The sequence below is a fragment of the Camelus ferus genome, chromosome 19 (genome assembly GCF_009834535.1).
Source record: "Camelus ferus isolate YT-003-E chromosome 19, BCGSAC_Cfer_1.0, whole genome shotgun sequence".
NCBI lineage: Eukaryota > Metazoa > Chordata > Mammalia > Artiodactyla > Camelidae > Camelus > Camelus ferus.
The window spans coordinates 23,803,734-23,820,213 of NC_045714.1; the positions used below are offsets into that span (position 1 = coordinate 23,803,734).

The window sequence follows — 16,480 nt, forward strand, 5'->3', positions numbered from 1 at the left end:
GAAGAGAGGGAGAATGGCTAATGGGTAGGCAACCAGTTGTGTATGCCACAGATATGAAGGTAGCTCACAAACTAATACAAATGACTTGTAAACATATAGACATTTAACTTCATTCATAAAGAAATGCAAAGTAAGCAACAGTATGATACCATTTTTCATGTATCAGATTACTAATAATCAAAGAGCTTGCTAATATGCAGTTTTGGTAGGTTATGGGAAAATGGGCACTCTCAAACACTGTTCACTATGGGTATAAGACTTTTTAGAAGGCAGTTTGGGAATCTGTAGCAAATACTTTAAATGAATGTGCTGACTGATTCATCAGCTTCACACGGAGAAATGTATCCTATAGATACATGCACACATGTATAAAAGGTAAATGTCCAGAAGTCCACTGCAGCATTATTTGTAATGGCAACAAACAAAATGAGAAACAACCTAAATGCCCATCACTAGGGGACTGGTTAAAGAAGTGATGGCACACATGTCCAAGAGTATAGCCATTGTTAAAAAGAATGAGCTAGATTTGTGTGTGCAGATATGGATTAAATTACTGAATTTAAAAAGCCAGAAACAGAATAGTTTATGTAACATGGTCCAGTTAAGTGAAAAATTGAAAAAGATGTTTGTATAAGTATTGATAATCTCAGAAAGGATACACAAGGAACTCTTGGTGGTACTCACTTCTATGGAATGGGACTGCAGTAAGATATACTTTCATTGATGGTCATCACTCAGTATCTGCAGGGGGCTGGTTCCAGGACCCCCTTCGGATACTGTCCTCAGATGCTCAAGTCCCTTGTATAAAGTGGTGTACTGTTTGCATATAAACTTATGCATATCCTCCTGTATACTTTAAATCATCTCTAGATTACTTATAACATCTGATATAGTATAAAGGCTATGTAAATAAGTGCTGGAGCACAGCAAATTCAAGTTTTGCTTTTTGGATTTTTTTTTTATTAAAAAAATTTTTTTGAAGTACAGTCAGTTACAATGTGTCAATTTTGGTGTACAGTGCAATGTTCCAGTCATGTATATACGTACTTATATTCATTTTCATATTCTTTTTCATTAAAGGTTATTACAAGATAGCTTATTGGATTTTTGAAATTTTTTTTCAAATATTTTCAATCCACAGTTGGTTGAATCTGTGAATGTGGAACTTGTAGATACAAGAGAGCTGACTATATATTATTTTTTGAAGTATTTGGAATGCATGTATGGTTTTTATAGTACATTTGAAAAAATACAATAATGAATTGAAAATATGCCTTTTGTCAGGGGATGGTCAAGAGTGTTATTAATATTACCAATCGGGACGCCAGCCATTAACAGTCAGCCAAATACCAGCCCTTCCATCTCTTGGCTTGAAATGAGGAACACACTGGTGGTTAGGCATGATTGTGTATGGGGATATATTTCTCTCTTATGCTGGAAACATTGTTGCCCCAAGGCCCCGATACCTGTATTCCTCTTCTCTTACTTGCTTGGGTTTTTTTCTTCAAGTGTCTCTCTTATCATTTATTTATCATTATCCCAGGAGAGAGAAGCTGGCTCTGACCATCCTGATTAAAATAGTCTCTGTGCATCACTGTATCTCCCTTTTGCTGCTTCATTGTCCTCTCTACCACTGATGGTATTTGTTTATTGTCTGTCATGTCATAGAGGACTTGGTATCTCAGTCTATTTGGGCTGCTCCAACAAAATAGCACATCCTGGGTGATTTATTAAAAATATAAAGAAATGTATTTCTCCCAGTTCTAGAGGCTGGCAGTTCAAGATCAGGTTGCCAGCATGGTTGGGGGAGGGCCCTCTTCCAGTCTGCAGACTCCTCATTGTATCCTCACATGGCTGAAAGGGCAAGGGAACTTTTTTGGGCCTATTTTATAAGGTCACTAATCACATTCATGAGGACCCTGCCCTCATGACCTACTCACCTCCCAAATATCCCACTTCCTACCACAAAGGTCCCACTTCCTAACACTATCACATTAGGCATTAGATTTTCAACATACGATTTTGAGGGGACACAGACATTCAGATCACATTGGAGACAGATTTTGCTTTAATCATTGCATACTGAAGGCCCCCAAACAGTACTTGACACAAGGTGGATATAAATATTTTAAGGCAAATATTTACAAAATATGAAACATTCGTTGAATGATTGCTATACTTCTCAAATTCATGACTGCTAGTCTAGCATTAATAAGCAGGTATGAATCTACACCACCCACCCTATCCCCATGGAGGCCAGTTTACCTGGTATGGGCCCCTGTCTTCAGCCACTATCACCATTTCTGCCTTGGGAGGCTCCTGGAGATAGAAGTTCTGACCCCTGGAACTGGGGAGAAGGGTGTCCTCTGCAACCCCCAGCAGTCTGGAGGGACCTGGCAGAGTCTGAGAGTTAAGAGGTTAGCGGGCAAAGTTCCAGGGCCAGGGCTTGGAAGCTGGCCCTTTGGCTTCCCCTGCAGTGAGTCTTCAGTTCTCTATAGGACAGTCTCACCTGCTTCTCTGTCAGGGATTCATTCTCATCCTATCCTTTTGCTTAAGTGGATCCCTCCACGTGCAGATAGAATGCTGGGCCAGAATATTCAGGAAAAGAAGACACCTCCTGGTCCGTCTTGAATTGATTTCATGATTTTTGAAATGTATTGTCTTCTCCTCAGCTGAATTGTTCCCTTCAGGACAGAAACCCTGTGTCAAACTTAAAAAAAAATCTATCATTTCTAGAACAGTAGAAGGGGCATGGTTTGGTTTCACCAAGAAGCAGAGGCTTTAATGGAATCCTTAATTTGGTTTCATGTTCCTAATCTTTGTAGCAGAATCAGAAAGTTTTTCGAAAGATTGAATGTCTCTGATATGTTTATGTTCTGATTATAGTTTAGAATTTTCTGTTCTGAAACAAGTTGACTTTTCCTACCTTTCAAACATTGGTAGATAAGGAGGGCCATTGGCTACATTTAACCCAACCCAACTCAGCTCAACTCTTCCTCTTTAAGGAGTTAAATTGGAGTCTTTAAAACTATGCTTGTGATCAGAAAACCGCACAGAACGATGACCCTTGAGCTATAGTGGAGGTGCATTTTCGTGGAGCAGGTATGCTGTCAGGCTTTGTGGTGAGAGGATCTGGATCCGTGGTTTGGTGCCTCTCTCCCCACTTCCTCTTAGTGTTTCTGCAGGCCTGTCATTCACCTTCCTGGGCCTCCCTTCTTCCTTTCATTACTTTGGTTTCTCATCTGTCAAATGAATGGAGTAATAATCATTCCATTGGGATTTTTGTGGGAACAGGAAATGAGAGGATGCAGTTAAGTTAATGTACATCTTACAGGGTGATGGCGCGCTCTTGTAGACGTCTCAGAGGTGGAATATAGTGGCACTTCCTTAATGAAGCTGTCACCTGAACTTACTGATGGACTCCCTCAGTGTGTTATGTGGTCTTCATGTAATTCTGTTAAACTTCACATCCATGAAAGTTATGTTAACTAACTTAAGTGCATCTTCAGAGAAAAGGTCTTTGGTCTTTCAGGAAGTTTAAACAGTTATCCAGCTTTTGTGTCTAAAGAATATTTATAATCTCTCTTTTTCTTTTGGAGTTAGAGGTATGTGTTTTTAGTAGGGAACATTCATTATCCCCCAGTCCTTCATTTTCTCACTCACTTGACCTCCAAACCATCTCTCTCTTTGTCAGTCTATTTCTTTTTCTAAATATATGTGTAATTTCTCAAAGGGAAAATAGTGCTCAAGTGATTTGTCATTTAGACATTAAAAAGAAGAAAACAATGCACAGAGTTGTATTTAAAAGATAGAAATTCTTTGTTAAATGTAACAGGAAGATGGTACATTAACAACTACCTTCTGGCTGTAGAGTTATTCTCTTGGTAAGTCCTCACATATTGAAGAGGAAGTTCTGTATCAGGTTTTACAAACGGAGCTCTAATGCTTTGGCTTGCTGGCGTCAGGTAATGGCTGGTTGCTGCTTGTGGGTAGACACGAGTCTTTAAAACTTAAAATACTCCTGCCTGTTAGGACTTGTAGAGACATCAGAGATTACTAGTCTAGTCTTCTAGTTTTTCAGATGAAGGGAGGAAGCAAGTTTCAGAGAAGTGTCTTGTCTAAGTTCAGGTAGACAGCACCAATTTCCTAGTAGTGTCTCCTATCCATTTGTGTTTTGTAAACATCTTTGGATTTTTCTGTCTATGACCCCACTCCACTGGACTCTTGGACAAAGTGGATTGCTCTAGGCTCAGCCCCTAACCTAAAGCCAGGCTAGTCAGATTTCCCTCTCTTCCTAAGTCTGATTGATGGGCTCTAAGAATGCTAACACTGGTAGAGGAAGTCTCTCTGGTGGTGAAAGTTGTGTTAGGTGTACTGCTCTGGAGCTGTCTGTAGATGACCATCGCCATCCAGAGAGGAAGCTGTTTCCAGCTGTTCCTGAAACCCATCACATCCTACCCTTCCAGAAGTTTGATTTTTTTTTTCTCTTGGATTTTATGAGCCAGTGAACCCTCCTTTTTGTTTAAAATCATTTTAATTGGGATTCTGGCATTAGCAATCAAAACAATATGGATTAATATTCCCATTAATTTCTCTCCTTCAATACTTACAGGGATTTGCTTTTAAAATTTCTTCAGATTTTTCATTCTTAAAGATTATGGCACAAATACAATAACTAGGTATCTCCTTTGTTTACAGTCTGGATTAACAATCTAAATGAAATCCAGAATACACACATTTGATCACAGTGAATATGTTTCTTACCATCTGTAGTTATAATTTCATTCCATAGCAGCTACAAATCTGAGTATTTAAAGAACCTATTTGAGACATTTTAGTAGGGTGAAATAAGCTTAATTTTTATTATTTCTTTGTTTCTTTATCTTCTTTCTTTTTTTATGCAACTACTTGCACATGGAACTGTGGATTGTTTTAGTTAATTTTTGCCCCCCGCCCATTTGCTATTTGATTATAGAAAGCACTTGTCACAGTCCCCAACATAACACTCTATGTCAGTTTTTCTTACTGGTAAGAATAAGAAAGTGTTTCCTTCTATATAGACACTGTTTAACATTTTAACTTGGGAAATAGATTTTCTAGCACCACCACCATCTGTCTAATCACAGAATGTCAGCTGAGCACTTCATCCAGCAGTTGTGGAAGGTTAATCAAGTAGGTACAGTAATAGATCTCGTTCAGCGTGATAATCTTTGAGAACGAGCACAATGCTGAAGTGTGTTCCCACCATTAATATTACTACCACCAAATGTTTAAATAGCACCTCAGAGGTTACAAAGTTCATATATATATATAAACTCAACCCTTACAACAACCCAGAAAGATATCTTTTAATATCTGTAATTTGTAATTGAAGAAACTGAAGCATAGAATTTCTGTTTTTAGTGTGTCTTACTTAATACCACAGAGATACTACCTTGAGACTCAAAACAGGGTCTTGTGTTTGAGTCAGTGTTTGTCTTCGCACCTGCCCAACTAGATGTGAGCAGGCTCTTCATTCATTCATTGCCGTGTCCCCAGGGCAGGTACTTCATTTGTTCATTGCCATGTCCCTAGTGCCTCGATGAGTCCTGGCACATAGTACATGTGTATTGAATTAAGTACTCCAGAGAGGTGAGTGACTAGGGCAGGGAGGCTAGACTGGGGCCTGTTGCAGTGTTTCCAGGACAGGGAGAGAACACCGAGGGTCACGTTTGTGGGAGTGATGGGGTGGAGGCAGGTACAGGAGCAATGCAGAGAACTGACAGGAGTTGATGTGGTTTGAAGTACTGAGTCACTGGAGAGGGCAGAGATAGAAGGCTCTGAGCTTGGGGGAGCTACAGGGATCCCAGGAGCTGTGCTGGGAGGTTGATGAATCTTTTCGGTCTGAACACTCATCCTTCAGTTCTTGTAATTATTTTGCAATTTTTTTTTTTTTTTGACATTTCCTCCCCTTCATTTCTTTTATTTTCTCTCTTTGAAACTCCTCTTGTTCAGATGTTGGATCTTCTGGCCTGTTCTTCTGATTAAAAAAATTTTTTTCTCTTATTTTTCATCTCTGTCTTTTTGACTTTTTTTTTTTTTAATTTTTCTTCTGCTCAGTGCATTTGCCTGTTTTTCTTCTGTTACCTTTCTGCTTGTTTTGGTTTTCATGCTTCCTAGCAGCCTAACCTGGCAATCCTAGGTTGTCTATACTCTTTAACAGTTAAGTAACAGTTTAAGCACCTAGAAGCTGGACTGCAGTCCTTCTGTGTATGAATCACACTTGTCATCTGGAAGCCTTCACCATAAGGCCAGGACAAGCTATTTTTTTAGGGTCTCTCAGGTAGGTCTTTGCTCTTGAGCTGTCTGGGGCACTGGAAAGGAATTATCCAGTCTCTGGCTTGGAGGATTATCAGGTTAACTCTTTGCATCCTGGGAGCCTGTGGGTGAAGGGAGCTGGTTTTTTCACTGTTTAACTTAAAGAGTCCACTTCAGCCCCTGTTTTCAGTGTGGAGCCTCCCTCCTGCCCTGGGCTCAGCCTGATGTCCCCAAGTCTCAGGTCCCTCTGGCTCAGCCTCTCTCTCTAGAGAGTAAATATTCTGGTTTCTCCAGGGTTTGGGAGGAGTAACTTTCTCACTAGGCAGGACTCTGGGGCTCGAGGTCAAGGGTAGGCTGACTTTGTAAAGAACCAGAGAGGGAAGATTCTAGATTTCCTGGGCTACACTGTGGTCTCTATCACATACTCTTCTTCTCCTCCTCTTCCTCCTCTCTCTCTTTCTCCTTTTAAAAATAACTAAAAAAAAATGTAAAATAAGCATTCTTAGCTCACCAACAATACAAAACCAGGATACAAACCAGGCAGGTTAGAGTTTTCGGACCCCTGCAGGATGCGTTGGACACTCTCAACCAACTGTCTTTATTTCAAGCTCACCCTTCACCCCTGCCTTCAGAAGAACTTGAAGCCTCCAATTGCTGATCCTTTGGGATTTTATGACAAAACTGGGTGGTTCCTTATAGGTATCCCCGCAACTCCAATCAGCCTCACCCCTACTCCCGCCACGGAAGCTTGGGTTTCAGCTTTCCCAGGTCTGCTAGATGAGCAGCTGTCTGTCTTCTTTCTGTTTTCTAAAAGGTCAGTTTTTTTCCTTGTCTTTCTGTCCTCATTGGGCCGTGCCTTTTCTTCTTCCTTTCACCTCAGTTTGCTGGGATTTGAGAAAGGAGTGAAGATAAATGCATGTGTTTAATCTGCTAAGTTTAACCAGAAGCTTCCCCCACCCCCAAATCCAATTGGGCTGATTTTTATTTTTATTACTTTCTTTGATAGTGCCTGGGTTAGTTTTGCATTTGTTCTCCACGTGCTCACTTGCTATGCCAGATGTTCGAGGAAGATGTCCTTGGGGAGGAAAAATGAGGGATTTTAAAATGCAATGTTCCTGAAACGCTCACAGGGGTTCAGTGTGTGAGATCTCTGTGAGGCACGGCTATTTCTAACCACCAGACTCTCATAATAGAAATGCAGTTTCACCCTCATTTGTGTGAACCATCAGGAGCATTTTTAAATGTTTGTAATAAAGTTTGTGGCTTATTGTTTAAAATTGAATTTAAGGTAGTAAATCAAAGCTTTTGGTGGCATGCCCCTGACAGCAGGGAGAGCCTGGTAAGTGATCCTTAAGAGCTGATCAAAGGGAGTTGCTGAGCATTTTTTCCTGTATTTGTGTTTTGGTCCTTTAATCTGGTAGTGTTTCCAGTTCTGTTTTAAATACAGTCATGCACACTCCGCCCCGAAGCAGGTCTTCTTGGCGGCATCTGGCACTGTCTTTGCCAAACAGCCCATGGTCGGGCGCAAGCCTGCCTTTACCATCCAGCCTCTGTGAGGTATGAACAATGGCCAGTGTCAGAAAATGGGCATCTTTCAAGATCGTGTTCCTATGACCTATTTGTTCTAGTAATCCAAAATGAAAACGAAAAAAGTAAAGTTAACTGAAAATGACCACTAATCATTTCTGTATAGGTTCACCTTTCCTGGCCAGTGAAGATGGTGTGCTTGGAGGAGTGATAGTTCTCCGGTCCTGCAGATGTTCTGCGGAGCCTAACTCCTCCCAGAATAAGCAGACACTTCTAGGTAAGTCAGACATACACGTTGTGTGTCTTTTCTCTCTCATTTTCTCAAGAGATGGAAAGGTGTATATCCTTAAGTCGATATTTTAACCTTTGGCTGGGCCAGGATGCTCTACTGATAGGTAAACATCTCTATTCTACTGATCTTTTTGCCTAGGTAAAATCTGAAAGATGGATCTTCATTTCTGAGTATCCACTTATAGCATATTTTTCAAATGGGCTTAGGACCTAGCACCTTTACTGAAGCCCGACATTAAGAACATCAGACATACGCGTATCCCCTGCCTTAATCCACAGAGCATTTGAGATGACCCCTAACAATATACACAGTAACATAGAAAGAAGATTCCTCCTGTTCCCCTCCCAAACAGGAATCAGAATCATGTGAAGAGCTACTGGCCTAGAAGTCCGCCCTGGATCCATCACTCATTTGCTGTGACCCCCTCGTGCATCAGTCTCACTGTTCTGTGCCACTTCCTCAGCTGTACAGTCAGGATGTCTGCCCTGCCCTTCTCATAAAGTGGTGGTGAGGAAGGGTCACACGAGTGTTCTGCAGATTTGCAGATGTCCATCCAGATGTGTGGCTTTGTGTCTAGTCAAGATGGAACCCAGCCCACCCTCCACTTGCCAGCTTATTTGGCTGCCTCTGCCCATGGGTGTGCCTTTTTCTAATTCATTCATCCAGAGGGGGCATTTAAAAAAATCTGTGTAAAGGTGCCACATAAGCTAGCAGGGGACCCTATATTTTATTTTTTAATTTTTTTTTAATCAAAGTGTATGTTCATTCAGAAAAGTGCACAAAATATTTTTTTTCTTAATTTTTTTATTAAAGTGTAGTTGATTTACAGTGTTAGTTCCAGGTGTACAGCAGAGTCATTCAGGCGTACATATACATACCATAAATTATTAACTGCAGCTGCTTTGCAAATATTACATACTGAACCCACCTATGTGACCAGCATCTAGATAAAAAATAGAACTTTACAGCAACCTCAAAAGCTCCCACATAACCTCTCCCAGTCTCTACCCCCTCCAAAGTTAACTATTATGCTGACTTCTAACACCATGATTAGTTCTATTTGATTTAATATTTTGTATAAATGGAATAATAGAATATGTATTCTTTGTGTCTACTGTCTTCAGTCAACACTAAGCCTGTTAGAGTCCCCCATGTTACTTGTGGCAGTAGTTTGTTTTCATTGTTGTATGGTATTCCACTGTATGATTAAACCACTCTGTTCATTCATTCTTCTCTTAAGTATCTCTTTTTTATATAAGCACTGTAAGTCATCAGGAGCTGTGGTCGTTCAACCCTCTGTATAAATTTACTTTTATCAAGTGTGGATGGTACCTGATCTATGTTGTATGATTGTTGAGAATTGCTGTAGGTTCTATGAGTATATAATTGTTGTGAATTCCTGAGGTTCCTTGAGTCTATGAAATAGAAGACTGAGCATTTCTTATGAGTATAAAAAGGATTTTTTCTATAAAAGCCCCCAAATTTTTCATAAAATCTCTCCTCTTGCTCATCAAAAAAATGCACTTTTATATAAAGGTCCTCTTTCTCCACTTGGAGTCTGATCACTAGCCTCACTGTTTTTCTTGCTCTTCTTTCTTTCTCCTTCCGTCCACTACACTTGTACCGGGTTGCTGCTGGAAAATGTTCTTTTTTTTTTAATGGCCGCCTTTTGTTAAACAAATAGCCACTTGCTTCTTTGGTATCTGAATTACTGTTGAATCCTTCGAATATCTTCCACAGCTAAGTAGTAGGGAATTTGTTTTTAAAATATGCAGAGGGTGTACCTGGGCCCTCCAAAAAACTCAAGAAGAATCTTTAGTACTTGGGGGCAGGGCAGAGACAGTTATTAAAACTCCTTTGTGGACTGTTGCTAGGGTGGAGTTTCAGTTCTTCACTGATCCTGGACTCTTGCCTATTCAAGTTAATCCTGAAAATCGTAAGGGTTTTTGGTTGTCCTTTCATTTCTGGTGGTGTCAGATAGAAATGCATATTTAAGGATAAATCATAGAGTTTTAGCTCATGTAAAAGAGTTTATATCACCAAGGTAGTAATTTGTAAACTGATGCCTAGTCTCTATCTCAAGAAGAATGAAATACAAAGTGTCAATTTATGAAATAAATGAAATCTTGCCATTTGTTAACTAGAGGAATTGATGTTTGTGGAGTTTATCAACTAAAACCTGGTGAACATAGGCTACGATCAACTTACAGACGATGTGGGTGTTTACCTTTTTTGTTTTAAGAAGGTACGTATGTTCAGCATGTGGTGAAAAAGTAAATGCCGCATGGAAGGACAGAAGATGTGAAAGGCACCTTCGCCGCCCTGTTCCCAGAGCCACTGGCCTCTGAGTCTGGTTGTTCTCGCAGGAGTCTCCTTCACTCTACAGAATGTGCTCGTGCTTCTGTGTCTTGATTAGTCAGTAACTTGTGACTTCTCGGTAAAAAATGAAAAATGTTGTTCATACCACTCCCCAATCCCTTTTCCTCCTGACTCTTGTTAGAACTCTAACTTGAAATCGTACATTTTAATTTTATTGCAACTTTAACGTGCTGCTTCTTGATTCATCAACTTTTTATCATCTCTGCCTACCATCCTTCACCCCTTGTACTATGTGTACACACACACACATACACACACACACACACACACACACACTTGCATTCACTCCTAGCTCTGCTGGTCATTTCCCTAGAAGATAAATGGGAAAAGCCCAAATAACTTGATGCAAAAGCCCTCTCCTGATCTGACCCCAGAACACGCTTTCAGTGTCATTTCCAACTAGTCCTTCCTTTCTTCCACTCGTTCCCGATGCGCCAGATTCTGGCAGCATCACATTGGTTGGTCTTCTTCCAGAGGGTCATGGTTTTCCCCCAGTAACTTTCACATGTGCTTGGAAAGCCCGGAGCTAATTACATTCCTTCTTTAAGACCCAGGATAAAGAGGACTCTCCTTGGAGTCCTTTGGAAGCCCTTTTCCCAGGTGATTTGTTCCATCTTTGTGTGCTTTTTGCACCATGCGATTTCCATCCTTCCTAGCAGTCACCATGACATCCTAGATATCCATTAAAATGTCTGCCCCTCCCTCTAGGCTAGCACTTCTTAACCGTTTTTTCTGAACTCAGTTATTTGAAAGGAATAGATCACAGGTCTTTGAGCCCCAGCGACTCACATGGAGGTGTTTGAAATCTCTTTCTAATTGTTAAAAGATTCCACTGCCTCTGAAAATCACACCACTAGATTGTGAATCATTTGAGGGCAAGGACTGTATTCTTATCCAGCTTTGTACCCATCCCTGTAGCAGGCACCCAGTAATTACTGGATGAGTACAGTAAGTGCCAAATGGAATTTCTTTACTGATTATTTAGCAGAAGTTTTTAATGAAATTGACCACTTTTCCAGAAAAATGAAATGTCACATAAAATAGCTTCACATGCTCTTAAAAAACAAACAATATGGTTCGGAAATGTTCGATAATGACAAGTGTCCGGGAACAAGAAGAGCTGGAGACAGTTTAAACGGATCCCAGAAGACAGCCTTTGCAAACGGCCTTGAAAAAGGACAATTTGGACATGAATGTGTTTGCAACACCCATCCTACCACCTCCCACCCCCCAGATCATGAGATGCTGGCAAAGCCCAGCCTACAAATCACAGCTTTAACACAAAGCAAATGCTTGCCCCTAGAATGAGACAGCTGAAAAGAATTAATTTTCTCTGCTTTTAGAGAAAAAAAACAATATATTTTTACCTAAAATGCAATTACATGTGCTTCCCAGGCCCCTGCAGAAGTGCTTTATTGAGGCTGCTGCATATAGTATGCTTAATAGTTGTGTGAACAAAGGCACATCAAGCCTTCCAGTGGGAAAAATTAGTTCTTTCCCATTTTAAGCATACAATTCAATACAAGTAATTAGAATATATGCAAAAGCATGGCATGAACAGTCAATTTCACTATACGGGTGCATTTTTCTCTTGGAGCCTGACAGACCCTGTGAAGTTCAGGGTCTCCTGCCTCAGAGTGCTTAATAGGAAGCAATATGTGGATCAATGTGAAACAGACTCCATATATTTAAGGAAAATCTTGAGTAATTCAAGATAGGAGGTGTAGGGGCTCCCAGGGGTAAAAAGGCTATGTACTTGGCCAGCGGCCTTTGCGCCAAGCCTGTCTGTGTTGGTTGGAGTCCATCTTCCTAAATAGATTTAAGGCACACAGCTCAGCTCACTCTTGATCATCTGATGAGCACACGTGGTAACTGTTACTTTCCTATCAGGTCACCATCACCTCACTCAGAGGCTGACGTCAGGTGCTTTGCTATCCAGGAATACGTTCACATGCTGATGATTAAATTTTGTACATGATATTGCTTCTACTTGTCCAGCTACTCCTTTTTCCCGTTTTTTCATCTTTACTAGGAAATGTTTCATATATTTTTAAAAGAAGAATGTAATAAATTTGTAAGTTATAAAGGATAATCATAAAATGAACACCTGTGGACCCACCACCCAGCTTAAGAAATTGCCCATTACCTGTATCTTTGAAGGTCCCCACGTGGGCCTGTCTGAACTTTCTATAAGTGGTATGCCAGGTGATTTCTTCTGTGAGAATTTTTGCAGTTTCTTACATAATTACCTGAAAGGGGAACGAATCCCTTTATGTTTTAGACTTAGCTCTGTCAGGTCCACTGGTCTTCAGTTACCAGTTAAAACTTAAAGGTAGCCTCTCCCCTCTCTCTTCAGAACAGGAGCAGTTCACGATCGAGTTCTCTTCTTGTCACTGTTATGAAAACTTGCTATGGTTTAAAAATAAAAAATGTTAGATTGAATTGATGCTTCCTGGAACAGTAAAAAGATAAAAGGTCATTTTACTGTAACTTAAAATTCCAAACCGCCTTTTCGTTTTACTGGCATTAAAAAAAGTTGGTGCACACATATAAACATATATGTGCACACATATAAACACATGCACCTCAAAGGGGCTTCGTTCTCAGGGCCCAGCAATGTCACTTATTTCCACTCCACGGCACATGTCACTGTGAGCACTTGTGACTCGGCGTTCTGGGCTCGCACGATCGTAAAAATCACCCTCAAGAGAAGGCAAATTAGTTATTAGGCTGGTAGTGGGAAAAGAGGTACTTATAATTGATTATCTGACATTAATACCTTGTCTTTAAAATACAACTAAAACTTTGTTTTAGAAGAGGGTCCAGTGTCATGGTAGGAAGCTTTTTTCCTTAGTGCCTCAGCAATGCTTTGAGATTGTTACATCTTCACTATAGTCTTAAAAAATAGGCGGGCTTTTTGGTTCTTATTTAAGTATCAGATGGAAAGAAGCAAGTTAAGTAATTTATTCTTAGATGTGAAGTGAATAAGGCAGACATAATATTTAAACTTTTCAACAATTGAGTTGCGTTAATCTGTTGAGGTAGTGCTATGAGATTTATATTTTTCAGAGTTGGTTTTCATTTTTAAAATACCAAGATGTTGATTATAAGTAGGTATAACTTGTTTTGCTTTATAAGAGAACTTTTCTTCCATTAAATATTACTAATACACTTAAAAAAATTGCAAGTAGCTTTTCATCTGTAATTTTCTTCTCCATCAAGTATACTTCTAGCTATAATCTAACCATACAGTATTTTATTTTTTTTTTTGGCCAGAGTTTCCATCTGAAATAAAGAATACAAAGATTTATGAGTAGAATTCTAGTGATTATATAATTCTTATTACTGTAGTTCTCCTGAAACTCCCAGAAAAACATTTTGACAAATTTTATAGTCAATTTTCATCTACTCACAGGGTAATGGAGTTCACCTTAGCATGAAATAAATCCTAAAAAAATATTTGTTGAATGAATGAAATCTTGTTTCAGTATAGTTTCACTGAGTGCTTTTCTTTTTAGCAGAGAACTGCTGAGTCCCAGCCATTGGCCCCTTCTTTCCAGCAGTTTCGAATACAATAAAATGATAAAACAGAAAGAGAATTGAAATGTCCTTCGGGGCTTGTTTTACTATTTGACCCACATCCCTCTCTTCCTTTTTCAGTCAACATCTTTCTTTAGTCTTGAACAAGTCAGAGTAAGTCTTGGAAAGAGAGAATAATTATTTCCTTGGCTCAGTGTAACTGAGGTTCTAAAGAACTCTATCCCTATAGCTCCCAAGACAATTCAGTGGTGAAAGTTTTTCAGGGAAGCAAGCCAACTCAAAGCTACTTCATGGCCATAGTGGGACATGCGCTATATGAATCTTAAGGATTCCGTGTCAGGACAGTAAAGCATCCTTGAATGAGCCCTCTACTGGGTTATAAAGAACCTACCAACGAGGGGGGAAGAATCTACAGAGATAAGAAGAGATTGTTCTATTTACATTCTTCCCATTTTAACAATGAATTTGTGTTTATTCAATAAGGAGTAACTTAGACACTGTGCAAAATGTCCAAGGGTAAACCGTTTGACCTGGGGTTAAGGAGCAGCAGCTGACTTGGCAACTGCCCAGCCCAAGACGGTTCTGATTTGAGAGTTCTGTTTTCCTTGCAAGAAAATCTGGGATATGAAGCCAGGCAGAGAAGTTTTAAATGGGTACGGGAGCCAGTGCAGCTGAGGGTTGTTAACAACAATTGGAGAGCAACCTTTAAAAAAGAAAAATAAAAGAGGTGGCTGCTTTGTTTGAATAGAAAAAAACTAGCTTGCAACCCTGGTAAGGAAACTTTGTTTGACTTAAACAGCATGACTCGCAAATCATTTTGAAAGATTAAGGGGTGTCCTAGGGGAAGCATGATGCAAGGGGTAGCTTGTAGCCCTGAGATTAACCAGTAAAGGTGGTGATTTAAACGTCACGAGGAGGCAGACCTTGCACAGGGGCTAAAGGCTGTCTCGTGCAGGGGGGGGTGGCACTGGGCTGAAGTGAGATTGCTCTTGGACATTACACCCATCAGTGAATTCATTTGTTCCAAAGCATTAAATTCAACTTTCCAATCCAGAAAGGCTAGCCTCTAGGATTAGCTACAAATCCATTCTGAATGTCCCGTAAGGCCATTAACTTGTCATTCTCAAGGGGCACAAGTACAGCACATCCTCACCTAATCTGTTCTCCGGCACTGGAACAGGATCCGTAGCATTGACCTTTTTCACACTGTGCTGGTGTCATGTGACCTGCTGTGAAGTCACCTGGTGGAGAAGAGTCCTGCCCAACCCCCATGTGCATCTTTCACATGTTAAACCCACTCAGTAACTTAGCATGGCTTTGGGTGTACTTGTTGTTTTCTGATGGAGGTCTTTCCAGGATCTGGGCATTTCCAGTAGCCTCACAGTCCCTGGGCTTTGGCTTTCTGGAAAAAAAAAAAAAAAAAAAGCCTTTTTCAAATCAGTAGTTGAGGTGTAAATAGTCACCAGCCACTACCAAAGGAGCGTGGTCATTAAAGAGAGTCCAGGGGCATCATCTCTAAATGCAAATCAGCCTGAACTTGACCACACCAAACGTTATTTTAGACAGCACATTCACATTTTAGACAGCTCAGACGCGCCGCTCCAGGCCACTCATTGACCCTGCTTGGAGCTTGGCCCCCTGCATGTGATTACACATGGAAAATCCTGATACTATGCTGTAGCATCTGCCCACCCACTGTATTGTTCTTAGAACCATTTTTTAACACTCTTATCATAAACTTCAATTTTTAGTATATGAGAGAATTTTAGATTTAGCCCCTAACATCAAGAAACAAATGATAGACTTCTACATATCACTTCTAGATGGTAAGAAATGCTACTTTTATTGAGTATGATTTACATTTTAGTTTTCTTCTGTGTAACTGTACTTGAGCAAACTTTGTGCTACTCTTGACCGAGTTTTAATTGTAAATCAAGACTTAAAACAATTTTGAGAGATTTTTGTGAAATAAGCTTTACCCTTGAGATGAATAAATGTTTTCTCACTTTTAAAAACTTACCATGGTTTTGACATTTTTTAATTTGAATGGAGATAATTATTTGCTTTGTTTGGTTTGTTTTGATTGCTCTTTGGACATAGCAGGTTTTGTTCTACATATATGTGCCCAATATAAATTCAAGTAGGGACTTATTTATGCCTCTTCATAAGATATGTCTGTGTTTTAGGTAGTCATGAGACATGAACAATTTGAAAGAATTAGAAGAGTTTCCCATCATAATAAAGCATCCTCATGAAGAGCAATTAATAATACATGGTAACATCTCATTCCATCAAATTTCAGTAGTTCAGAATGTCACAGTCTAAACAGGGAAGAAATTAATTCTTCATAGATAAATTAGATTAGCAGGGTAATTGAGATTCCTAGGGGCAATTTTTAAAAATAAGACATAAATGAAAACAGGATGAAATTCACAAATTTCAGAG

General features: G+C 39.8%; 1 protein-coding gene across 6 annotated transcripts in view; it reads left to right on the forward strand.

Annotated features, from left to right (window-relative positions):
* The window catches only part of TASP1 (taspase 1), a 261,474-nt gene that overhangs the window by 158,758 nt on the left and 86,236 nt on the right, over positions 1-16,480 (forward strand). For all 6 annotated transcript variants that reach the window (XR_004313102.1, XR_004313103.1, XM_032461813.1 and 3 more), the window contains one exon: positions 7,991-8,101. Coding sequence is in view for 4 of the 6 variants with exons in the window: in XM_032461813.1 (XP_032317704.1) it covers positions 7,991-8,101 (111 nt within the window). In the remaining 2 variants the exon portion in view is untranslated. The remainder of the gene's footprint in view (positions 1-7,990; positions 8,102-16,480) is intronic.